Below are 26,519 nucleotides of genomic sequence, written 5' to 3'. Positions count from 1 at the left end.
TTGCCTTGTTCCCTTCATCTGTACAAAAGAATGTCCTAGCTGGGTTTCCAGAAAGCACGCTGAGATGGGATTTGTGTGTGGCAAGCACAGGGCAGAGGGTCCTGGGGCCCACAGCTGACAGGAGTGCTGGCAGCAGTGAGCAAAGGAGGACTTCCATGCAGGGCCAGTACAGCCCCACGGGTGTTCCAGGGAGCACAGGCTGGGGAGCTGTCAGCCTCTTCTGTTGAGGTCAGGGGCTGGGCTGGCCTTCCTAGGTCTGTCCACACGGCCCAGTGTTTGGATGCAGCTGTCTCTGGGGCAGAGGTCAGCACTCCTAGATCAAGGGTGATTCCTGGGAAAGGACTCAGCTGAGAGTCACCAGCCACAGCAGATGAGGGAATGGGAACGTGATTCTGAAGGGGCCTGGGCAGCATACCTCAGTGTCCTCTCCAGAGAATGAAACACTTAAGGATGGGATGTGATAGTGTCTACAGAGTCGTCATCATCACCATCATCATCATCATTATTATTATTATTATTACTATTATTAATCTTTTGTCTGTGTGTGGTATTAGGTATTGAACCCAGGGCCATTCTACCTCTGAGCTACATCGTCAGTACTTTTTTTTTTTAATTTGGGAACAGAGACTCTCTAAGTTACTGAGAGCCTCACCAAATTGCCGAGGCTGGCTTTGAATCTGAGATCCTCCTGTCTCAGCCTCCAAAGTACTAGGATTATGAGTGTGCACCACCACCCTGGCCTATAAAGTATCAAACACAACACCTCGTGGTAAATCCAGTGAATCTGCCCTATCTTTATTACCCAGTGTTGCTCCAACTATTGTGCCATGCCAGCTGTCTGGGAATATTTCTCCCACCATCTCAACTCCTGTTCCACTGTGAACGGCTCAATAGAAATGACCATGCTTCTGTTTCTTTTATCTTATTTTTAACCTCTCTAGCCCCAGGCTTAAGCACAAAGCTTATCTCAAAGGAAAAAAAAAAACTTAGTAAATAGCCATAGAATGGAGAGAAGGACACGGGACTCAGTCAATGCAGGAATGGAGGCGCTGGGCTGCCTTTAGGGACTCTGGTAATCCTCTGGTCTTCATTATGCACTCCATGATGGTTATATGACTGTCCTCTGCTTTCTTTCCCAGTTGCTTTGGATTCATGGCGGTCCTTGGCCCTCTCTTCAGTAGTCCTGGATCCCTCCTTAAGGTACTTTGATGTGGCACACATCAGTACCACCAATGCCAGAGACTTCACAGCCGCCCGAGACTTCTGTTTGCTGGGTAAGGGGAACCCATCCCCACAGAGGGTGGGCAGGGCCTTCCCCAAGGACTGCTCCAGAGCATGACTTTGGAAACGCACGAGACTCCAGGAGAGCTGGGGGGGGGTGCTTTGCAGGATATAATTAATAAGGAAGAGGAATTAATAGGCAGGAAGGAATGAACAGCATGTCCCCATTCCCCCACGGCATCAGGGATCAGCCAGCCAATGAGGGACCTTGGAACCAGGCAAGGAATATCAAAGGAGAAACTGGGGGCTAGTGTAAGGCAGAATCGAGGCCGAGAAGCCATGACAGCTGTCCTCAGATAACAGGGCTCCCCTCAACCCAGTAAAGAGAAGGTGTGCTTGCTCTGGGCAAGTTCATGGGGCTACACTAAGACCTATCAGTAAAATTCAAGTTTCAAGAGATATTTTTCAATACAATTTGAAGAACTTCTAATAGGTAAAATTATCCAAAAATGCATAATTCTTTGGTGAATTTCTGTTCAGTGGTGATGTTCAAACAGAAACGAGGTGACCACTTGGTCCAAATGCTCTACAATGATTTTACACTTCTAAAAATGGCTGAGATCAGGTACCACTTGCACCCCCTCCAACATTATTAACCCCTCTGAGATCCCTTGAGTCCTACAATCTCCCCTACAAAGTTAGACAGTAGCATACACAAAGCCATGTTTATCTCACAACTGGTCCACCAGGTATAGGTGTACCTGTTGCCTATCGCACAACTCTGGTGGTGCCATTTAGAGACTGGGATGTAAATTAGGCCCTTGGACCTTACACAGATGGCCTAGTGAAGTGAAACAGCACTGTTTCTAGAGCTGTTCTTAGTACTGGGTGCCATGGAATGGTTTAAGTTGTCTAGTGTCATACCTGGTATGCGTGGGAAAGGGCATAGTCACTATTGGAGCCTGGAGAGTGTACTGCAGGCTGCAGAGGTGCTAGAGGGGGGTGGAGGCAGAGGGAGACAGGAATAAAGAGAAAGGCAAGGGCCGGGACAGGAATGGCTTGTCTAGTATGACCTCATCCTGGAGCCCTGAGGAGTCACAGAGGTGTTTTATGTAGGAAAGGACAAGAGCACATTTAAGAATTAAAGAAACAATAAAAACCTAATTGCTGTTTGGAAAATTGGTTGATAAGAGGGCTAATATTCTGCAACCCTTTATTCTCAGCTTCTTGCATAGTGGATAGGATTTGTAGTAAGTGGTCAAGTGAAGAATGATTGCATAATAGTGGATAGATGGACAGAGAGAAGGAAGGATCATTATATAGATGGGTAGATGGATAGACGGAAGGGAAGGGTAGATGCAGAGATTCCTGGAAGCATGCCTGGATGGAAGGAAGAACAGAGAGGTGGAGGTGTACAGACATGTTGGCTTCAGGGATACTCGATAAGATAGGAGGAAGGATAGAAGGGTGCAGGTATGGGTAGACACAGGTAGGCATAGCTTTAGGGAGACATGGTTGAGTGGGTGGATGCAGGTCTGGGTGCACGCAGGATGGAGCATCTCTGAGCATCTCTGAGGCCTAAGGCCTTACTGTTCCTCCTTTTCTCTGCAGAATGCTCCCGTCACTGGGCCTGCCTGGTCACCACTCTACAGACTCGACCTGGAGCTGTGAGGTGCGTGTTCTATGCCAACACACAGAGCTGTACACATAGCCTGCAAGGCCACAGCTGCCGGCTTCTGCTCCGGGAAGAGGCTGCCTACATCTACCTGAAGCCAGGTAAGCCCCATTCCAGGCCTCTGTAGCCATGCCAGAGACATGGGTTGTTGAAAGGACTGTTTGCATGGTGACTTGGTGGGCAGCGGTAGCTTCTGTGATTCCTCAGGGAAAATGAAGTGAACAGAAGGAACTTAGGAAAAAGGACTTCTCAATTGCCTCTATCCCTTTATTTCTTGAGTGAGAGAAGTCACTTTGGCCTCTGAGTTTCTTAATATAATAGTTAAATAGGCTATTTTTTAAATTACTGTTTTGTAGTTTAGAAATTTATTTCACATGCCTAGTTATATTTAGTCTTCATGCTAATCCTGTAAGGTAGCAGGATAGGTGCATTATCTGCCTCTTAGAGATCAGGAGACTACAGCCCAGAGAAATTAATTTGCTCCTCTGACGTTCACAGCTAGCGTTACAAGAGCAGGGCCTGGGAGCCAGATCCCCTATCTCACAGTGCCATCCTCTTCTACAGACCCACACCACCCAATGGCCACATCACAAATACTAAGAAGAAGTAGGCAATACCCAGATGAATCCTGATTAGAAACCTTCAGAGCTAGCCAGGCGTGGTGGAGCGTGCTTGTAATCCTAGTACTTGGGAGGCTGGGACAAGAGGATCACAGGTTTGCAGCCAGCTTCAGCTACCCAGTGAGGCCCTCTGAAACTTAGTGAGACCCTGTTTCAAAATAAAGAATAAAAAATAGGGCTGGAGGTGTAGCTCAGAGGTAGAATGCCCCTGGGTTCAATCCCTAGTACTACATATGCTTAGTATATGTGAGGACCTGGCTTCCATCTCCAGTACCACAAAAAAAAGGAAAAGGAAGGAAAGAAGTGAGAAATTAAGTAAAGAAGGAAGGAAGGAAGGAAAAAGAAGGACCATTCTGTATGGAGCTGTTTTGTATCAGACATTGTAGACTGTGTGAGGTTCTGGGGATGGATAAGGCCTGGGCAGAGGAGGTGTAAATCCATCACAGATCTACACCTGGAAAAAACCAGGTGATTTATACCTGGGAAACCAGGAAAAGCTGTAGACTGGGAAACCCCAGACCTGAGAGAGCAGGGAAGCACCTCCCTATTGGACATATTTACTGGAAAAAATGAATGTCTATTAGGGCATCCACGTCTACCATCTTGCCTCCTGAGCAGAGGTCACACATTTTCTCCATCAAGGCTCAACAGTAAGTAGTTTAGGCTCAAAAACCATACACTTCTATGACAACTAATTTGTTTGCCATTATAGCATTAAAAAAGCAAGAATCAATATGTCAACGTGATGGGCGTGATTCTGTTCCAATAAAACTTTATTGACAAAAGCAAGGAACAGGCAGGTCTGGCCTCATCTGCCCTAGAGCGTTGATATCCTGTAGTCCTCTCTGGGTGCCAGGGGTATTCCCCTCCTGCGCCCGTCTTCATCCTCAGCCTTCTAGACATAACAGTATCTCTGAGGCCTGGGGAGGTCTTGGGCCTTCAGTCTTGTCTTCTTCTATCTATCTAGATATTTATATTATTTGAGTGAAGCAGGTAGGTTTTAATAGTGTATTTCACCAACAGGGTAGCTTCTCTGTTATTCTGCTGAGAAACATCTTAGCACTGAGGTTTGAGTTCTGTAAAATAAATTAAGCTGTTTTTCTATTAATTAATATTTCTTAATTTTCATGTGACATGCTCACTTCTTAAAAGAAGTACATATGTACCCGTGTAGACACAGATAATTTTCCTAACCTGGCAGTCATGTGGTCTAAATATATGTGGATATTTTGGACAGAATCCACCATTTCTGCCAAAGAATTCAGAAGGGAGAGCTGCGCCTCTAATATTTTCCCTATGTTTGATCTCACTGGGCAGCCTCGAAGGACGGATCAAATTCCACCATCTATGGGAAAGCAGGCTTGCATTCCCTCGAAATTCTTTAGCCTTTGTATTTTTCTGGCTGTACTCCTGCCTAAGGACGAGGCCACATTCACGAAGTGTGGCTGTTTCCTGTGCGGCAAAGGAAACCTCTGCCACGTAAGCACTGTGCTGCTGAGTGCTCCCCTGAGACTGTGGTTTACGACTGTAACGGGAACCTTGTGAGAAGGAACTGCGGAGGGGCTGAGCAGAGCTTTGTGATTGAGGCCAGATTAAAAACAGCAACTTTTCTTTCCCTTCCCTCCTGAGTTTCCATTTTGTATTCTAACTCATACTCCAGTGTTTTTTGTATTGGAGACTCCTTCCTTCCTTCCTTCCTTCCTTCCTTCCTTCCTTCCTTCCTTCCTTCTTTCCTTTTTTATCTTGTCTTTTTCCCCTACTTTCATTGGTTCTTCATTTCATCATTTTACTCTTCCTTTATTTTATTCATCCATCCATTTATCCATAAATGGTTTCATCCATAAACCTACCACAAACACCCATCTATCCATCTATAAACCTGTCCATAAACATATCCATCCATCCATCCATCCATCCATCCATCCATCCATCCATAAATTCTTTTATCCATAAACCTACCACAAACACCCATCTATCCATATGTCTATAAACCCATCCATAAATGTATATGTCTATGCATCATCCATCCATTAATCCCTCATCCATTCATCCATTCATCCATACATCCATACATCCATCTGTCCACCCACCCACCTACCCATCCATCTGTCCAATATGGAACTTCCTCCATTTGCCAGCACCAGGCTGGGAACATTACCAGTATCATCCTTTACTCCTGAGATCATTATGTTACAGGCGCTTCTACAATTTCTATTTCACAGAAGGGAAAATTGAAGCTTAGAATGACGGTAAAGTTTACCCCTAAACTAGCTGCCCTATCATATAAATCACAGGTATGCTTGGCTTCCCAAACCACCTATGGCATTAGCCTCACTGCGCTGCCCTCAGAGGCCAGAAAGTCATGAACCCATTGACACTTAGAGCTAGAGAATCCCTTGTCCAGGGTAGGGCTTTCCTCTCTGTTGAATGACGCTTAGGGTCTCCTACTAGACACCAGTAACAGCTCTCCACGTCCTGTGGCAGTGGACAATGAGTCCAGACATGGTCAAATATCCCCCAGAGACAAAATCACTCATAGCTGAGAGCCCTGATTATAACAAACTCTTGGGTTGCAGATAGACTTCTGCCAGTCCGCCTCTTCTCCACACATTCCTATTTATGTTGTTATGACATGTGTAATTATATAGGAGGAGCAGCAGAGAAAGCAGAAGGCCTGTGTCTTTCAATCAGCTGAGAGTGGAGTGGAGTAGATCAAACCTCCCCATTGGGAATAATAAGAGACTTCTCTCCCACACACTAGAGTCTCTTCAGGAGTGTTTATCAGCCCCTTTGTAAGAAGCCCTCCTTTGTGGGGACTCAGATACGGGCTTGTCTTGAGTCTCAGAAAGCAGCACATGGCCCCATGCCTGGGCCCAACAAAAGTATTTTGGGTCAATGAATGGAAAGAAATATACTAGAGGGAATACAGCAGAGTGACAGAGTTGCTGATATATGGCTGGTGATCCCCAGTGTAAGGGGGGATGGAAGGGGCTGTGGTCACTCAGCGAGGATGGCAGGTGGCACCAGTCTTGACCTCATGGATCAGGGAGTGTGGATGTGAGTGAACAGCGGGAGGGAGCCCCCAGCGGGGTGGGCTTCCTGAGGCAGAGCACAGGAAGGGGAAGGTCTGACCCAGCCCCTGGTTTCTGTGAGGTGGACGTGGTTGGGTTTGTGGTTAAGGAGGGCAAGTTCTGAGTCCCCCATCACCCGGTGGCACTGGCAGGCTACCCACCCACAGAGCCCCAACCCTATTTCTTTCCTGGAAACTGCAAGCATATGCCCACAATCTCTCAGTCCCAATATGGAACCCTATACATCCTTAAAGTCTATTTATTTATTTCATTTGGGGAAATTTGATGCATATACTCACTGGTTGTCAGAAACCTGACCTGAAATGAGCAATAGAAATTATGTCCTTTATTTGTTCTCCTACCACAAACACTCCATACATTTCACCACAGAAATAACTGATGGGTTTCAGGATGGGCTCTACCTCAGACCTGCTGGAGGGTTCGGTTTTCTCACTGAATGCCCCCATGCTCCTTTTTAAGACTCTGGGTTGCAGGGTGAGGGGTGAGGGCCAGGGTTGGCAGCTCCCTTGGCATTGGGAAGAGCCAGGAGATAATCTATGAAAGCAGGCATTAGCGCTAAACGTTGCACATATTTGGTTCCTAATAAAAGTCAGCATTTTCTGCTATTATCTGAGGTTATTGTTGATCTTAAAACTAACTTGACTAGACCTAAGCTCTAGGGTCTGAATGACATTTTCAAGGCATAAAAAGAATCAGTTTTTTTTTTTTTTCCTATTGCTTTAAATGTACCCAGGATGACTAGAGCGCTCACTGCTACCCCGCTCGGTCCCCTAGGTGTCCCTCGGCTCCGCTCTGAGGCCGCATCTGAGCCTTCTGTGCCCATTGCTGCCCATGGCCAGCTGCTGGGCAGGTCCCAGGCCATCCAGGTGGGCACCTCATGGAAACGGGTAGACCAGTTCCTTGGAGTTCCATACGCCGCACCACCCTTGGCAGAGAGCCGCTTCCGGGCACCCGAGCCCTCTGCCTGGACAGGCTCTTGGGATGCCTCCAAGCCGAGGTATGTGACATGTATTTTGGAGGCTCAGTGGCAGAGCCCTGCATCCTGGTTTGGTCTATGTGTTGACTGAGGAATGGATTAACTAAGGTAACATTAAGTGCCAAGAATCAGGGGATCCACTCATATCAAGTTTCTGGTGGAGAAGCCTGTGTGCTCTGCTGTACATGGTGATGTGGAGACCCAGGCTGCGGAGGCTCTGCTATCTTCAACGTGAATTTTCCAGGGTCTCCTTGGATGTTGCATCCAGGAGGAAAGTTCACCTTTCAGAGCATCCACAGGGGCAGGCTCCTCTGGGCCATGCCTGGGATGGGGTGCACAGGTCACTTTGCACAAGTCCTGCAGAGCCAAGTCAGCCATGTTCCCGAGGTCATCTGAATTTCATGGGACTAGAAATACAGCACTGTAGGAAAAGGAATGAGCCAATGAAAAAACTTAAAAAGACTTTTCCCTGATGATTAGATGACTATTAGAGAGCATTTTCTTTTTCTTAAAGGACTCACATCCTATCATTTTTCTTAGGTGAGATTGGAATTTTGTTTTGTTTTGAATTTTTTTGTGGGGAGGACTGGGGATTGATCCCAGGGGCATTCTATCTCTGAACTATATCCCCAGCCCTATTTTCATTTAAATTTGATATTGGGTCTCATTAGGTTGCAGAGACTGGGCTCAAACCTGAGATCCTCCTGTCTTGGCCTCCTAGGCACTGGGATTACAGGTGTGTGCCCCTGAGCCCGGCTCACTCATTGACATTTTTTATTTTAAATGGTTGATAGTGAAGAATAAGTTTGTGATTTCTTTCTTTTTGTGGTTTGTTTTTGTGCTGGGGATTGGACACAGAGATATCTGTACCATCAGCACTTTACATTTTTGTAATCCGCCTGTCTCAACTTCCCAAGTACTGGGATACTTGACATGCCCCACCAAGCCTAGCTCATTTCGCAAAACCATAATTAAAGCATATTCTGGGACCCGGTGACAAGGGAGCCCCCGTTCCTATGCATCTCCCCACTTGTGCTTCCCTCCCGACAGTCTCCGCAGCTCTGGCCCCCAGCAGCTGCCTGCCCCATGTCCACTGAGACTGTGCCTGACTTCTGAGAAGGTCCCCAGGCCCACAGCCAGATACAGAGTTGCCTAGGAGCTCTTGAAGTGCTTCCAAAAAAGGATGGGGAAGGCCTGAGCCAGTACAGTAGCAGCAGGAACACAGAGTTACTGGAGAGGCCCAGTCATCCCGGCCCTGGGCTGATGCAGCTTGGGTGACGAGTTAGGTTCCTCTTCAGTGGATTTCCGTATGTGGCCATTTCAGATGTGCTCTTAGCCCTTCTACCAGGATGGCTGTGCTCACGCTGGCCCCCGGCTTAGAGGGATGGTGTAGAAGACAGGTCAGACACCTGTTTCCAGTAAGAAGTCTGCATGTGTTTGAGTGAGGAAGGACCGAGTTCCTGATGATGCTTACTATCCCCTTCTCTACCGTGGACCACTGGGTCATCTTGTTGTCCTTGCAGTGTCCTTCCATATACCAGTGGCTAGAGCAAGTTATGGGCACTCTGCTTCATCCCCTAGCCACTCCAGTGGAGCAGGTGGGACATCAGGCTTTGGAGTGGCGCCGGGGCCTCTGGTCATGGATGGAGGATGGGAGGGGAGATGCGGCATTTTCCCTGTGTTACTCCCCTTGTAAGTCTCACGGTTTGTTTCCGCAGGGCCAGCTGCTGGCAGCCGGGCACCAGGACACCCACGCCTCCTGGGATCAGTGAAGATTGCTTGTATCTCAATGTGTTTGTCCCAGAGAACATGGTGAGTTCAGAAGCTGGTGCTGCGTTGGCCCCAAAAACTCTCCCGTTAGAAACCTCAGCCTGCTTGCTGCTTACCTCCCTGTGCACACTTAGCCCACATCCTTCAGCCCATCCCCAGCACAGGTGGTGGCTGAGAGCAGGCACAGGGCCTCAGAGCTTCCCTGCTGGACTCTTGTTTGAGACAGAAGGAGGGTGTGGTGTAGACTTTGACTTTGAATTCAGTTATGCCCTGTTGTGAAGCCTTTGTTTGCTCAAGAAGGCACTACAAGGCTGCCATTGGATGGTTGTTTTGATTTCCTGCTGTGGGGGGGGGGGTCAGAGGTCAGGAGAGAAGCGGGAGGGCTGAGCTTTGGCAAACACAAGCTTGTAATGATGGCAACCTAGTAAGCACTGAGTGTGCCTGCCCCTGCCTCCCAGCCCCCTGGTTACCAGCCCTGAGAATAAACGGCACTGAGGAGGATTGGCCATGCTCAGCTGACCTGAATGAATTTTGTAATAACAACACTAAAATGGTGAAAGCTCTCATTGGCTGCATTAACAGAAGTATGGATCTTTGAATGAGGGAGATGGTAGAGTTCCATTCTGCCCAGTGGTGGCCATTCCATATAGCTGCGCTGATGAATTAAGTCCCGGCTCTGAATCAGTCCTGTAGCCTGCTACTTTATGACTGTCCTTGAGAAAGTAATTCTAATTCCCTGTGCCCCATGGCACTAGTCAGTTTCTCCTCTCCATGACCAAAGTACCTGACAAGAACGACTTACAGGAGGAAAGGTTTCTTTGTCTTGTGGTTTTGGAGGTTCAGTCTGTGGTTGGCTGACCCCACATATGAAAGATGGCAGAAAGGCATAAGTGGGGGAAAGCTGCTCAACTTTATGGCAGCCCGGAAGCAGAGAGAGAGAAAAAGAAAGAGAGGAGGAGACTGGAGACATATATAGTCCCTAAGGCCACGCCCCCAGTGACCTACTTCCCTAGCCACGCCCCACCTACCAACAGTCATCACCCAGCAAATCCATTCAAATTATTTTCTGCTTCCATCAATGAGGTTTGAGCCCTCACCATTCAATCATTTCACCTCTGGACAATGCTGAGTTGCCAACACATGAGCTATTGGGGAACATTTGAAATCCATACCCATTCTAACACCCAGTTACCTTGTCTTAAAAAGGAAAAAGAAATCCCATCTGCCCTCTTAAAGTTCTCATGAGAATGAAATGGTCTGAGAGTACTTATGTGCTCCTTGCTGGACCAGTTGCCTGTGAATTAATCCAAGAATGGCTAATGAGAGAGGCTTTAGAAATGGCGATGGACCTGGGATGGAATAAGGAGCAGGATTGAGAGCTAAAGGAAGCGTTCAGGTGACCTGCCCGAGCCCACTCACCTAGCGAGTGACTGTCATAGACTCGCTCAGTCAGGTTCCAGGGCTCACGGCCAGCAGCAGTGAGGGGTCACCAGTGAGTGTACACTCCTGCTATGCCATGTGCAATACATTTGTAACAATAGTTCACAGTTTATAGATCCTCACTGCATGGGGATAAATATCTAAGTATGTCCAGGGCAAGTTGGCAGATGGAGTTTGTGAGTATAGGCTCATGGTCTGGGTCCTAGGCTGATAGTCTGGCTCCTCACATGGAAAGACATCCTAACCAGCCTCCTGCAGTGAAAACAACTAGCCTCATTCCCTACCCCTTGTCTCCAATCCCCACAGGCTTCCAACACATCAGTATTGGTGTTTTTCCACAACACCATGGAAGTGGAGGGCAGTGGAGGGCAGATGACCATTGATGGCTCCTACCTGGCTGCTGTTGGCAACCTAATCGTGGTCACTGCCAACTACCGAGTGGGTGTCTTCGGGTTCCTGAGTTCTGGTGAGTTGCCGGTGTCTGTGGGTGTGTTAGTCAGTCTTCTATCGCTGTAACACAATACCTGAGATAAATTACTTATAAAGAAGAAAGGTTTACATTGGAAGTCCCAGCCCATAATCAGTGGGCCCTGTTTCAGTGGGCCTGTGTGAGGCAGCAGCTCATCATGGTGACTGTAAGTGGCTGAGAAAAGCTGCTCACCTCATGGCCAGGAGCACAAGGGAGGAAGAAGAGTAAGCAGAGTGCACAGTCGTGCGCATTGGCATGCCCCCAAGGCATAAGACCTTCCACAAGGCCACATCCATTAAGGGTTCCACCAATTCTTCAGCACATGGGTCTTTGGGGCTCTCAAGATCCTCAGCAGTGGGGCTGAGTTGAGTCTCATTCTTTGCATGTTTTTATTCTTTTCTTTGGAAGCCTCCAAGCCTCACTGCCCTGCATTTTCTCCAGCCCAGTGAGGCACAGAGCAGAAATTCTAACACGTTCACAAGACACCCCCCAGTGATGCTGACAACCTTATATGAGAATAATAGTTGCCATTTATTGATTACTATTTTTTTGTAGTACTGGGGGTGGAGCCCAGGGGCTTTCTACCTCCGGGCTATACTACCAGACCTATTTTATACTTTATTTGGAAACAGGGTCTCACTAAGTTTCTGAGAGCCTCACTAAGTAGCTGAGGCTGGCTTCAAACCTGTGCAATCCTCCTGTCTCAGCCTTCCAAGTGCGGGGGTTACAAGCGTGTGTCACCACGCCCGGCTTGATTACTATGTTTTTGAGGCTGCTCCAAGGGTATCCTGTGTATTATCTTGTAGTGTGTGTGTGTGTGTGTGTGTGTGTGTGTGTGTGTGTGTGTGTTTAGAAGAGAGATCTGAGGTTAGAAATGTGCTCAAGGTTATATGGTTGGGAAACAGCAAAGCCAGGATTCATCAGGACTTGCCTTTCCCTGGCCAGCTCTAAGGAATGGCTTATAGCTCTTCTGCCACAGGGAAGCTACTGGACTTGGGGTGAGGCTGTATCACAGAAGGACCACCACCTCCTTTGACTTCTGGCCTCATCTGTGAGCAATGGCCTACCTGCTATCCTTGCATAAGCCTGTTTATCACCCCAGAGACATCTCCAACCTCCCCATCTGCTAGTTCCTTTGCACCAGCACGAACACCCTCCATCCCCATCTCCTCCTTGTCACTCATTACAGATGGCAGGGGACCCTGGGCTTAGATTGGAAGCAATGACTCAGCTCGGCCTCTCATTGACAGTGTGACCTTGAACTGAACCTTTTCTTCCTTCCAGTCTTAGTTTTCTCCTCTGTAGATTGGGAGATGGACAACTTCCAAAGTTACTGGGAGACTCAAGCAAGATGATACACATGAGAGGGTTTTGGAGATGGTACTGGGCTTTGTGAGCCCTCAGGATAGGGCTGAGCTTCACCTCTTATTTCCCAAGGATCTTCTTTAAGTCCTTGAATATCTTATGTGCTAAATCTGGACAGGCAAGTAGAAGGAAAAAGAGCTGGAAAGATGGATTGCACAGACTGTGTGTGTATGGTGGGCACCCAGCTTGGGCAGTGATGCGGAGGAGAGTGGGCTGGATGGACCGTGTGACATGAGACCTCTGGAGCCATTAAGAAGATTCCAGGCTTGGCCTAGAATCTTGGCCTATGAAAGGGACATAAAGTTAGGGCAAAATGGCCCGGTGCCAGTGGGGGGGATGCGGAGGGAAAGTAGATTTCAGATCTCCCTCTGGGGGAGCAGGTAGGCTGGGGCCTACTGGGGTGCATGGCCTGCTCCCTCTTGCCTCTCCGTTCTCTGTGCCCAGGGTGATAGTGAGAAATGAGTATAGTAACTGAGGCTTTCAGAAAGATTTGGGGGAGTATAAAGATTTACTCCCATGTGAGTCATTTTATTCTTTAAAGAGGAAACACTCTTGACTGGGCTTGCTGTCCTCAGACACAGCCAGAGCCTGTGGCTCTGGTCCCTTCTGGGACAGGTGAAATTTAGAGCCTGGCTGGACGAAGCTGGCCCCAGGCAGCTTTTCCCAGACATCACTGGCTTTGCTTAGGGCATTTCTAGACAGAAAAGAGCGAGTTTCCATGTGTTGTCTGTCCCTGAGGGGTCGGGGGACTGTGATTCTGGGAGTGTGATCTTGTTGAGAATCCCTGTGGTTATGGAGAGGAGGACTCATCTTGGCAGCCAACATGGGCTGCGGGAGGTGAGGCGATGGAAGCTTCCAGAATACTCAAACCCCTCTAATTCCTGATCTGCACCAATGCTGCCTGCCATTTTGCTCAAAGCGAAAACTATGAGCAAGAGAGGGAAGGTCACACTCACCCAGCACCTCCCCTTCCAACGTATTCTGTACAGATTATTTCATTTCATGCTCAGCTCTGTGCTCCCCGATCCAACTTGAATTCACTGGGCCTCACTTTCCTTGTTCACTAGGCCTCTTCAAAGGCCACATTCCTGAGTTTTCAGGTCTCCTGCCTGTGCTTTTCACCCTAGGGAGGGAGCAGAGAGTAGGATCCTCATCAGACCAACCAGGAAGCTGAGCAGGCTGACCCAGCACCGAGCACTCACAAGCTGTGATGCAGATGTGAGCTCCTGGTGCAGGTGGGGCCTGTCCTGCCTTCCAGACAGAAGACAGTGACAGGGCTCTGGAGGCCAGAGAGAAGCAGCTGTAGGCCTTCTAAAGGAGCAAGGGGGAGGGAGCAGGCCTTCCATCTCAGCTCATCACCCCCATAAACCTGTGAGACAGGGACAACAGTCCTCTTCTCCACTTAAGAATGACATTTATTCTTTAGAACAGTGTACAGAGTAATTGAACAGAAGTACGCAGCATTCTCTCTCTCTCTCTCTGCTCTCAGCTTGACGAAGCATTTGTGAGAGGCAATGAACTGATAGTGATACCTTGTATCCACTAAAGTACACACCATAGGGCTCAGTCTCTGAGATGGACACTGTACAGGTTTTGCCAAATATATGAGGCTACGTCCACTATTACAGCCCCCGACAGAATGGTTTTATTGTCCTCAGCTTCCTCGTGCTTCACCTATTCATTTCTCCCTTTTGCCATCGGACATCATTGAAATTGCAGCTGAGAACTGTAGGGCTGGAAAGAGCTGGGTCACTCTGAGCGCTGGGCTCCACCAGCCAGAGGGTCCTGCAGGGAGCAAGAGCTTTACATCTGAGCAGGACCAGGTTCTGGAGCTGTTCCATCCCTCTGCATCTGATTGCAGGATGTCTGGATGTGCGCTAAGTCCTGCTGGTGTCTCTCAGGAGATGAGTGCCTGTAAGAGCAGTGAGGGACGTTGCCTGGCACCTGGTGAAGGTCTTGTGTGTTCGCTCCCCATTTCTTTTCCTGGCTAGCCAGGGGCTCTTTCCCAGTAGGACTATGTTTGCATCATTTCCCGGGCCTCACCAGGCTTCAGGCCGCCTCCTGATCACAGTAGTGGCAGCAGCACCCCTGTCCTTCCTTGAGTCCAGCTTCCCCAGTTTGTCACCTCATATAATAATGGGTACAGAGTCTGCTGGGGGGTAGTTCAGAGAGAAAGTGATCCTTCAGGAGCCCCAGTCTCCTCTGGCAGAGGCACTTTCTAAAAGTGATGGACAAAGGATAAAAACTGAAGGCCCTGCCAGTCCTGAGGCCACCAGACGTATTTCTGTCTCTGCAGAGAAAAGCTCAGGCTGGCCCAGGTTCTACAGGGAGTCTTGTTCTCTGTTAAAATGAGAATCTAGACAGGGAAGGAGGAGGCTGGAAGTGAGCTGTAGAGGCTGTTTCCTTCTATCTGGACCCTACAGAGGGGCATACAGGGGCCTCTGCATCCAGTGACTGTCTTTATCTTCTGCCAAAGCAGGAGATCTGGGATGGTGGAGAGCAGGGACAAGGGGGAGACGGTGGACACCCAGCTCGCAGGCCTGGGAAGCAAAGGAAATGTGATTTAGTCAGGGACCTGACAGAAGGCCAGGCTGCCAAAGTAACCACACATCACCATGATGTCATTGATCCTGGGACTTGAGGGCCTTCAGGGGTGGTCTGCTGTCCTCTCTAACCAGAAAAACAGACACAGAGCCCAGCCCCAGTGGCTACCCCTGCATAGGCACTGTTTCTGCTACTGAAAACGAGGCTCCTACTGAAGGCATCAGTGTGATCATGTTTAGACCAAAACTTATTTATTTTATTTAAGGAAAAAATCTATTATGCTTCCTGTCAAGCACAATTCTGTTGCCTGTAAAATAAACAGCTAATGTAAGCCAGGCACAGTGGCACATGCTTCTAAGCCCAGTACGTGGAAGGCTGAGACAGGAGGATTGCAGGTTCGTGGCCAGCCTCAGCTACTTAGTAAGGCTTTCTGCAACTTAGTGAGACCCTGTTTCAAAATAAATAAATAAATAAATAAATAAATAAATAAATAAATAAATAGAAATATGGTATAGCTGGGTGTGGTGGCGCACGCTTATAATCCCCGTGCTTGGGAGGCTGAGACAGGAGGATCGCCCAGGTTCGAAGCCAGCCTCAGCTACTTAGTGAGGCTTTCAGCAACCTAGTGAGACCCTGTTTCCAAATAAAATATACAAAAGGTCTGGGAGTATAGCCCGGAGGTAGAAAGCCCAGTACCAGCACCAAAAAAGAAAGAAAGAAAGAAAGAAAGAAAGAAAGAAAGAAAGAAATATGGTGTAGCTTGGAGGTAGAATGCCCCTGGGTTCCATCCCCAGCTAATGTAATCATCATAACAAGGAAATGAGGCATATAATATCATGTGCTCATTTTACAGATGGGGAGAATCAAAGTCCCAGGCATAAAGTAACTTACTTGCCCAGAGCCCACACCTCTGGTAAGCGGTACAGCCAAATTGGGGACAGCACTGGCCTGCTGCCCTCTCTAGAAGTCCGTTGACAAGATGGGTCTGGCTAATGGACTGTCAGTTGTTGAAGAAATTGCATGAGCAGGGAAGAGCCAATCAGACAGAAAGAAAACAATGATCTGTGTTCTGACCAGAGCGGGGGTGGCTTGGAGGTACAGAGTCAGCTCTGCTCATTAATCTTTCTACCAGGCTGGAGGCAGTAAGAGCAGCCCTCTCTGGGTCCTGCCCAGGGACTAAGTAGGATTGCACCTCAGCTTGACATTGTGTGTGTGTGTGTGTGTGTGTGTGTGTGTGTGTGTGTGTGTGTGAGAGAGAGAGAGAGAGAGAGAGAGAGAGAGAGAGAATGTTGATGTTGATAATGATGATGATGGTGATGATGATGATGATGATGGTGATGATGATGATGGTGGTGGTGATGATGGTGATGATGATGATACTTGGGTGAAATGGGGACTGGGGCAGGGTCCTGAGGCTCAGCCACAGACATTGCAGGGAACAGAACATGATGAGCAGCCCTGGGCAGAGTTGCGAGTCCATGATGAGCTGACAGGCCAAGGACACGTCCCAGAAGCTCCGAAGAGCCAGAAGTCCAGGGGGCACAGGAGCAATGAGATGGCTACAAAATCCTTCTGAGGAAAGGGCTCCATACGTAGGGCATTTAGTATCTTAATACCCATCATAAGTATTTCAACAAATGTTTGATGAATTGGGCTGTGAATTGAAATTTGAGTCTCAACTTGGTCTTACGTTGTACATCTAAGCAAAGCCTGTCCACAAGTGTGTGTCTCTGCTCTAGAAGAGAAAAGGGCTGGCCCAGGTGACATCACACCCCATTTGCTTGCTGCCCCCAGGTTGGGTCTTGCCTCTCTGCCCTTGGCAGTGCTCAGCACCAGGGGAAGCCCACCTCTTGCCTGTGATGAGGGGCCTTTCAAACAACCCCACCCCAATCTCTAGGATTCTGTAGACTCCAGGATGTCACTATTTATCATGCATGGCATGATGACATGGCTGACATGGCAAGGGAGAGTCAGAGACTGATGCTCCTCATTGTCACAGCCAGGCAGGCTCTGGATGTCACTTCTCTGAATGAGTAGGGTTTGGTGCTGCTCAGTCTGCACCCTGCTCTCCTGCACTGCCCAAGACCTCAGAAGAAACAGACACGATCATCCTGACCAATGGAACATTCAAGCAATTTAGAAAAGCCAGCAGTGAGGATCGCACAGTGCCAGTGGCTTCACCAGATCCAGGATGTAGAAAGCACAGGAAGAAACTCTGAAAGCTTCTGCAGCTGGAGAATGATTGTATTGTTAGATCGCTTCCAGCTGCTTTTCTTTTCGGCTTTGTGAAAGCCAGGCTGGACAATGAGGCAAGGTTTTTTCCTATATTTTTCTACTTGTTTTATTTAGGAATATGGGGTCTTCTCGAGTTGCTTGCTTGATACTGAATCCTGTTAATCATAACTGTGATGCTTTGTGAACTGTGAGGGGTGGTGCTCAGGGAAGGTCAGGCTGCAGATGTATATGTGCTGAAATTTTTTGCATGTAGGTGTTAAAGGAAGCCAGGGAATCTGATGAGATTTCTGAGGCAGTCAGAAAGGAATGTATGAGCCTCAAATGAGACCTGAATGAGGTCTAGTGATTTGAGGTTTGCTAAGGGAGTGTGAGTTCCTGGAGGAGATTGACAGTGAGGGGCTATTGAATTCACAGGACAACCGGGAAGACGGGAGCATGTAGTGTCCTAAAAAGTTAGAGTATATTTTTGCTACACTTCTTTATGTTTAAATCATTTTATCAAGACAATGATCACTGGGTGTGGTGATGCACACCTGTAATCCCAGTACTTGGGAGGCTAGGACAGGAGGGTCTCAGGTTTGAGGCAAGAGCATGGTAACTTAGCGAGACCTTGTTTCAAAATAAATAAAAGGGCCAAGGGTGTATCTCAGAAGTAGAATCCCCCTGGATTCATTTCTCAGTACCACACTCACAGAAAAGAAAATAGTTCTGGGTCTTGAACATATAATTATTGAAATCTATAGAGAAGACAGGCAACAACATCTCAGTTGCATTCTCTTGAAGGACGTTGGGGTGAGGCAGTGGGCAGGGCTGGACTTTTAGACGGAGCACTTGCAGCTGGCTCTTCCTTCCAGATGGGCCAAGGCAGGGGTTGTAACGGAGCAGAGTGTGTGTTGCCTCTAATTATAGTAGCCATCCCGGCAACTGCTCTTTTTCACCTAGCTGAGACTCAGAGAGGCACAGGTGTTTAAGTTCTCTTAGCAAAGGCTAGGGCTAGAAGTCAAGGCAGGGTGTGTCTGACTCTGAAGCCCACATTCTTCTCCCTGCCTCTCACAAAATTTGGAATTCATAGTCCTGACTTGGGGGATGAGGACCCAGGGCCTCCGGAGGAGACACATGCTTGGTGTAGACAGCACCACAATTGTTAAATCCAAAGTTGCAAAATCACAAAGGGTAAATGGCATTCCTCTTTTCTGCAGGGTCTGGCGAGGTCACTGGTAACTGGGGGCTTCTGGACCAGGTGGCAGCTCTGACCTGGGTGCAGACCTACATCGGAGCATTTGGTGGGGACCCGCAGTGTGTGACCCTGGCAGCAGACCGTGGTGGGGCTGATGTGGCCAGCATCCATCTTCTCATGACCAGCACCACTGGCTCCAGGCTCTTCCAGAGGGCTCTGCTGATGGTGAGTGAAGTGAGCTACCTTCAGTCTGTTCTCAGGCACTCTTTTCTGCTTCTTCAGGCCAGTTGGCATCAGTTGCTTGCTATGCTCTTATCCTTTGTGCCCTGTACAGATCCTATTATAGCCATCTTTCCAGGTGTAGGTGGATCCAGGATGCTAAAGAACTCCTTGACTGCTCCCCACTTGTGTCCAAAATTTTAACAATTCTAGATGGTCAAGCATATCAGTTTCCTGGGAGAGCATTCTTGGGATTTAGTGTCCTTGTTAATGAAAAGAGCCCAAGAATAAGATTATTTACTAAGGATTCCACCTAATGGGCAGAAGGTAATGATGTGATGATGATGGCGATGATGATGATGATGATGATGATGATGATGATGATGATGATGATGATGATAGTGGTGGTGCTGATGTTGATAATGTTGGTGATGATGGTGATGATGAGATGATGGTACTGGTGATGATGGTGATGAGAGGGATGATGATGATGAAGATAATGATAATGGCGATGGTGAAGATGATGATGATGATAGTGATAATGATGATAGTGATGACTATGGTAGTGATGATGATGATGGTGATGACAATAGTGATGGTAATGATGATGAGTATATTGATAATGGTGATGGTGAAGATGATGATGGTGATGGTATTGATGGAGAAGATAATGATGGTAGCAGTGGTCAGAATGATACTACTGCTTATGCAGTAATATTGATGATGGAAAAAATAACCTGGTTGTTCACAGTAGAAGCTCTGATGTCTATTTTTCTGTCTCTGGATTCTAATTTTGCCTGGAATCCAATCTGTGCCACAGGTACTGTGTGAAATGCTGGACATGCCATGATAATAACACGTCTTAGTTCACAGGAGGTTCGTAGTCACTTGGGCATGGTTGACAAATACGTAAAACACATATTTAAAAGAGGATAATAGGGCAGGTTAGACAGAAGTCCCCAAGAAGCATAGAGAAAGCAGGACACACGGAGCAATGCTTCCCCCAAAGAGAGAGCATTTGAGCTGAGCATTGAAGGCTATACAGGCAGGACTAGAAGCAGAGGCCTGGCAGGAGCTTGGGAGAGTCCTGTGGGCAGAGGTGTCGAGGCAGAGAGAACCGAGCAGCCCCAGACAGCTCAGGCTTCATCCTGAGTATAGGGAGCTCAAAGGGCTGTACATTTATATATCCATTTCTTTGTTTATATGTTTGTTTTAATTTATGATTTTAATCATTTTTAAGAGTCTGATTTAGTGCCATTAAGGACATTCCCAATGCTGCATAAACATCACCACTATCTATTTTCTTATTACCCTGAACAGAAACTCTGTACCCATTATCCACCAACTCTCTAGTCTCCCCATCCTTCGGTAGCTTGGAACCACTGTTCTACTCTCTATCTTTGTGAATTTGCCTATTCTAGGGACTCCATATTAGTGGACTGACACAAGATTTGTTTTTGTGTTTCAGGCTTATTACGCTTAACATAATGTCTCCAAGGTCTATCCATGTTGTGGTATGTGTCATAATTTCTTCCTTCCAAGGCTGAGCAATGTGTCATTGTGTGGATAGATTCCATTTTGTTTATCCATCCATTCATCTGTTAATAGGCACCGAGGGTGATTCTGCCATAGGCTAGTGTGGATAGCACTTCCGTGAGCATGGCTGCCCTGTTAGAGGCTTTTTGAGCATGTGCGAAATATGCTCAAGCTGTCCTCAAGGAGGACCTTCTTTGAAACTAGGTGGAGAATGAATTTAAAAGGGACAATGACGGAGGCTGAGAAAGCAGTTAGGAAACCACACAGTGACCTGAGTTAAGGAAAGGTGGAGAGCTGGTAAGACCAACACCATGGGCTGAACCCCACCTCGACCTGCTAGCAATTCATAGACCACACAACTGCACCCCAGCCTTGCCCAGCCTTCCCTGGATCCTAACCTTTCATCATAATAAGGAAGCAGAAGGGACACTGGACATAGCTGAGCCTAGATCAGCACCGTCACCATCCCCAAGAGAGAGCTCACCATCCGCCACCCATCTCTTTGTGTCAGCCTCGGGGCCTTCATGCTCTCCGGACTCCTCCCCTGCCCTGGTGTCCCTGTATAGGCAGTTGCCTCTGTATGCAACACCTTTCTCCCATGATCCTTTTCAGCTGTCCCATTTGTCTCTTAGGAAAGCCTTCTAGAATTTTCAGCCTAGACCTTTTGTAAGGGTTGTGAGGCCAGAACTTTTCCTGTGCAGTAGCCTTCATGATTTCCACCCGTGACTAACTGCTTCATCTCCAGTCTGCACCTTCACAAGACGGAACTGCAAGGGAGCAGGATCTAGGTGCCCTGCTTATTACAGGGCCCCTGGCACCCATGGGCAAACAGGAGCTTCCTGGCGAGCAGGGGGAGGGTGCTGAGGGCATGCTCAGGGGCTGAGCCTACAACTGGCCACACTCCTCTCTCCAAACCTTTCTTGTACCTTCGTTCCAGTTTTCTTTCCTCTGTCCCTCTGAAATTGGTCCATGCTAGTGTCAGGAGGTTTGAGTACAAACATCTCCCAGCTCCTGGCAGTGAAGGCAGAGTGTCCAGCCTTGATTGGATGCTGGGGGAATTTCTCCAAGGCTTTCCCAGCAATATGACACCTGTTAGGACCCAGAAGACACCCTCATACCTTCCAACAGGCCCAGAAGGCAGATTTTTCTTTTTGAGGGCTTAGGTGTTTGGGGAATTTCAAAAGCTAATCTGTTTTAACAAATGGCAGTGTATTTAAAAATAAACCTTCCATCTGTTTTACTCACTTGGAAGCAGCTTTTACAACTGCTCCCAGAAGTCCTTGGGATGCATGTGAAATTATTTGGAATCAAGAGAACTGAAATACTTGAAGATATTAGAAATTCTTAAATCTGTTCTTTACCAAGGGATGTCTGGGGAAGGAATGTGAGGTGGTGAATTATTCTTGGGTAAAATCTTAAGTCTCTCTGCAAATCTTGGGGCTCGATTGTTGACACTTTGGTCAGGAGAAACTCCTGTGACAATAAATAATAACCTAAATTTGTTTAACACATTTGGGACCACAAAGTACCCTCAATATCTTATTTCAGATCTTTCACACTGATTGGTATGGGGTCTCTTTTCTTTTTTTCTGAAGCCCAGAGAGGGTCTCCTTCTTTTTAGTCTTGAGTTAAGACTTTTGAAGCCCAGAGAGGACCTGCCAAAGAACACACGGCAAAGAAGCTAAAGCCAAGTCCCGTTTTCTCACTCTTGGAGGCTTCTTCTCCAGAAATCTGAAGTTCCCTTGTGATCACAAGGAGTGAGAGAATGAACCTGAACCAAGAATCAGGTAGCTTTGCATTCAGAGCCTGGTCCTGAATGAAAACCTTCACTCTGCGCTCTTCCTTAAAATCAGTATGATTCATTCTGTCCCCTGAGGTCTGGTGAAGCTGTCATGGCATAAGGTTTGCAAAGTTTTCTGCAAACCATAGGAGCCCAAGAAGTCCAAATCTCTCCCTTCCTGTGCCAAGGTAAGGCACCTGCAACCAAAGCCAGCCCCAGGACATCTCCCCTGTCTTGGCCAGGTTGGAGGAAGAGGGGCCACTTGCTACAAAGGTGCTCTCTGTGTCTGCAGCTCCAGGTCAGCTTGGAGAGAAGACAGGAGGGCGTGTGCCCTGTGATTACCAGGATCCAGGAATAAGGCCTTCTACTGTGCTGCCATACTGCCCCAGTTCTGATTTCCTCTGAGCGAGCTCCTGGCCTCATGAATTGGCCTCAAGCTAAATTTTCCTGGGATTTCCCTGCTCGGTTCCTATAAGAATTCTCTGCAGGCTCCTTGGCAATCACTGCTCCTAGGAGTGCCACACCCTCCTTCATTTCTAAGGCTGAACAATATACATTCTCTGGTCTATGGTCAAGAAGTTTGGTGTCCACTGGAAGGGCCCTTCCATCCTTCAGGCCTCAGCTGAAACTGTGTCTCCAAGCTTTCCCAGCTCTCAAAACAGGGGGAATTGTGCTTCAGAGATAAGACTTCTATTTAACAGATTTAAGGAATTCTGCCTTATTGAACCTGTTTATTTTTTTAGCATACCTGATTACAGTTCTGCTTCAGCTGGTTGTTTGACGCCTTTCATGAGTTTCATTCTTTCAGTGTTACTGGGGCACTTAGCATAGCGCCTTGGCCCTGTTCAGGGTGGCACTGAGGTGTAGGCCTGAGCTCAGTAGGATGACAGGAGAGGGCGTGTTGGATGATGGGGCAGGGCAGGGTGGGCCCTGGTGCTGCTTCCCGTCACTTGGCTGTGTATCTCATGGTGTGGCCGATGACCCTGGGCTGGTCTTATCAAAAGTAGGCTGAGCTAGTCTTGGGCTTTGATGCTTCATATACATTTTAGAATAAGATTATTGAGGGGTTTTCCTAATATTACCCTTGGTTTTGGGTATACTTTTATGGAATTTGCTAATTTGGGGGGAAACCTACATTTTTCTCATGTTAAGCCTTGTATCCATGAAACAGGTCAATACCATAACCATGAACCTAGTAGTTATGTTTCTTCGGTCTTTTCATTGAATTTTGAATATTATTACATAAAAGTTTTCTGTAAGGATTGGGAATTTTCTATATATGCTATAATTTGATTGTCATTGTGAATGGTGTCTTGTTCTCTTCTGCATTTTCTTTAGTTTGTAAAACCTGGTGTAGGGGACTGGGTTAATTTGAGGATTCACCGAGCTCTCTTCTCACATATAACGCTTTGATTTTGGTTTTGTTGGGTTTTCTATGAAGTCACCTCCTCCTCTGCTAACAGTGACAGGCCTCCTTCTGCCTCCATTGAAAGAAAATGCTCAGGACCTGCACCAGAGAGACCCACCACCGGAGCAGTCTGCCGAATTAGAAACTTTTCTTCCTTCTTGCCAACTGGATTCCTCTTAAGGGTTTAAATGCCAGATTTCTCTTCACTACTTAGGGCTAGGGTTGCTTCTAGACATTTCTCTGCCATGGCTGGAGCTCGGTCCTCATCTGCAAGGCTGAGTCTGGGCTCCAGAGGCAGCGGCGGGGGGGGCACCCTGGCTATCCCAGGCTTTCTTACAGAGGACCATGTTCCCTCTTGCAGTTCTGCATTCGATTGCTTTTTGTCCTCCTTCTTTGTCTTTCCTGATCATCCCAGTTCATGGTTTGGACTTTCATATTCATCTTACCATTTAGACAATGTTCTGGCTTTTGAAATCATCTCGATGGCTGTATTTTTAAAGCTCAAAGTCACTGACGTCTCCCCTTATCATCATCATCCTCTGTCTCATGTTTCCTCGCCTAGGCCACATTCTCTGAGCTCTTGAATCGGAAGAGGACCTCATTCCTTCTCCTCCTTCTATGTTTTCCAATCAATGCACTGTATTTTAAGCAATAAAATCCTCTCTCACGATTTTGTCAGCTGTGTCCTAGAAATTCTGCAGAGCAGCAAGATGTCGTTTATTTCTAGGAACCTTATTATTCTTGCGGTATTTTCTTCTTAACAGAAATAATTTTTTTCAGCCTTTAGCTCCATAGAATTTTTATCCATCCATTTGCAAATTGGTTTCCAATTTTGCTGCCTTGTGATGGTTGAGCAAGAAGTAGGAGAATTCTAAGTCCCTGACATGCGTGACAGCTTCCTCTGTGATCTCCTGGGCTCATGTTTATTAGCAGGAAAGGCATATGGTGTTATCAAAACCCATGCACCTCTCTGTTGACTTATGTTTAGTCTAGTAGTCTAGTAGTTTCTGGGAGGTTGTGTATTGAAATCTCCGAATGGAATGACTGTTTTACCCATTTGTCCCCTAATACTTTCTTAGTACAATTTGACGACATATTAGTGGATTAACACAGGTGGCCAGCATCCTCTCAACCGTTCACTTTTGTTTCGCCATGGCTCTTTGTCCTTGTATAATTTATTTGCAGTTGAGACTGCATTTTGCTGCCACATGTAACACAGGTTTTTCTCTTCTTCATTTGTTTCCCATGAACAATTTTCCATGGTTTTATTTTCAAATCCTCTCTAAGCATGCTTCAAGTGGGGCCAGGATATAGCTCAGTGGCAAAGCGCCTGCTTTGCAGGTGCAGTGCTCTGGGTTCGATCTCCGGTTCCAAAAAAAGACAAAGAAAAAAAAAGAACCCTTTAAAAAAATCAAGCTAAGTAGGCTTCAAGTAAACAGCACATACCGGGATATTAGAAGTTCATCCTTCACGCAACAGCCAGGTGAGCTTTCAAACATACAAAGAGTATCACCATTCCTGCTTAGATCTTAGATTGCTACCCAGAGTGGCCGAAGCCCCAGCTTCCCCTCCAGAGCCCACAGGCCTGCACCCCTGCTCCCTCTCAAGGGGCTGTCCTTCTCAGTACTCTGGGCCTTGTCCTGCCCCTCCCTGGGTGCCTCTGCCTGCAGGACTTTCTCTGTTGTTCTTTGCCCTCGCTGGCTTCCGAGAGCTTTACGTGGCTGTGAGTGGCTCCTCTTTCAGGCCTCTGTGCAAATGTCACCTACACAGGGAAGCCTTTCCTCCAGTCCCTCTGAAGAGCCTTCTGCAGCTCCCTGCTCCATCCTCACAAAATAACCCATTGGCGAATGACCTCAGGCTCCCCACAGCTGGGCCCTGCTTTTCACCAGCACCCAGAGCAGGTTCTATTTCCTAGGGGCACAAGCAATATTTCTAGAAAGACATTCTTAGAAGAATGCAGAGCTCAGGCCTTACAACTCAATGCAGACATGTTTTTTTATTTTTTACTTTTTGGTGGTACTGGGGTTCCTGGAAACCCTTCTACCTCTGAGCTACACTCCCAGACCTATTTAATGTTTTTATTTGGAAACAGGAAAATAAGCCAGCAAGGGTGGCTTCGAACCAGCGCGATCCTCCTGTTTCTGCCCCCCAAGCACGGGGATTACAAGCATGCAACACCATGCCTGGCTAAACATGGTTTCTTTAAGGGTCTGAAGAACTGGCATGCTCCCTTGAGCCCCACACCACCTTCTAGTGTGCTGAGAGCCCTCAACGCTGGGCCCACTCTGGCTACCCTCAGGAAGCCACTAGCCAGCGGGTCTTCTCTGGGCCTCTTCCACTCCTGTCCTCCAGGTGTTGCTTTCATGAAAACCTGAAACCCACACAGCTCCTGAGAGAACCTTCCACTCTTCTCAAACTGGAAGCTCTCCATTCCCAGGGTTAAATATTTATTAAGTTTACTTTAATCAGGAATAAATACATGATTGAGCAAAGTGTAATGCTTCCCACTTAGAAATTCCCCAAGTGTCCCCCCAAATGTTTTAGTCACATTGTTCAAAACGGAAGAGAACAGCAGAAGCTGCTGAGCAGACCTGGAGAACTGGAGGTGCCCTGCCTGGTGGCAGGAGTCTCTGTCCACAGAGGCCTCTCACATGTCACCTGGTCTCCTTGGAAAAGCCTTGGGCAATTGTTGAGGAAACCACGAAACCCCTTATATAAATACCCTGGAGTCTGGTGATACAGAAAGTCACAGAAACACAGACGCACATACCACCAGCAGCATGAGCTCATGCCTAGAGAATGCGCGTGGCCAGCAGCACTGCGTGTGCACGTGCCCCTCTCCCCAGAACCCTCTGAAGCAGGGGACAGTGAGTCACAGAGGGGTCTGCAGCAGGATCCTCACCGGCTGGCTGCCTGTCTCCCACCTTCCCTCCCCTCTGCTCTTCTTCTCTTCTGGGAACCACAGAGGCCACCCCACTTCTGCCCACGTGGC

General features: G+C 47.6%; 1 protein-coding gene across 1 annotated transcript in view; it reads left to right on the top strand.

Moving 5' to 3' along the window:
- Positions 1-26,519, top strand: part of TG (thyroglobulin) — a gene marked incomplete at both ends in the record, with an annotated part of 221,122 nt that overhangs the window by 113,451 nt on the left and 81,152 nt on the right. The window contains 6 exons of the mRNA XM_080694713.1: positions 1,140-1,274; positions 2,833-2,997; positions 7,383-7,605; positions 9,303-9,396; positions 11,101-11,260; positions 18,607-18,809. Coding sequence (XP_080550839.1) covers positions 1,140-1,274; positions 2,833-2,997; positions 7,383-7,605; positions 9,303-9,396; positions 11,101-11,260; positions 18,607-18,809 — 980 coding nt within the window. The remainder of the gene's footprint in view (positions 1-1,139; positions 1,275-2,832; positions 2,998-7,382; positions 7,606-9,302; positions 9,397-11,100; positions 11,261-18,606; positions 18,810-26,519) is intronic.

Source organism: Muscardinus avellanarius (assembly GCF_963383645.1).
Source record: "Muscardinus avellanarius genome assembly, chromosome: 4".
Lineage (NCBI taxonomy): Eukaryota > Metazoa > Chordata > Mammalia > Rodentia > Gliridae > Muscardinus > Muscardinus avellanarius.
Note: the sequence above shows the minus strand (reverse complement) of the source record. Positions and strands in the feature narration are given on the sequence as shown.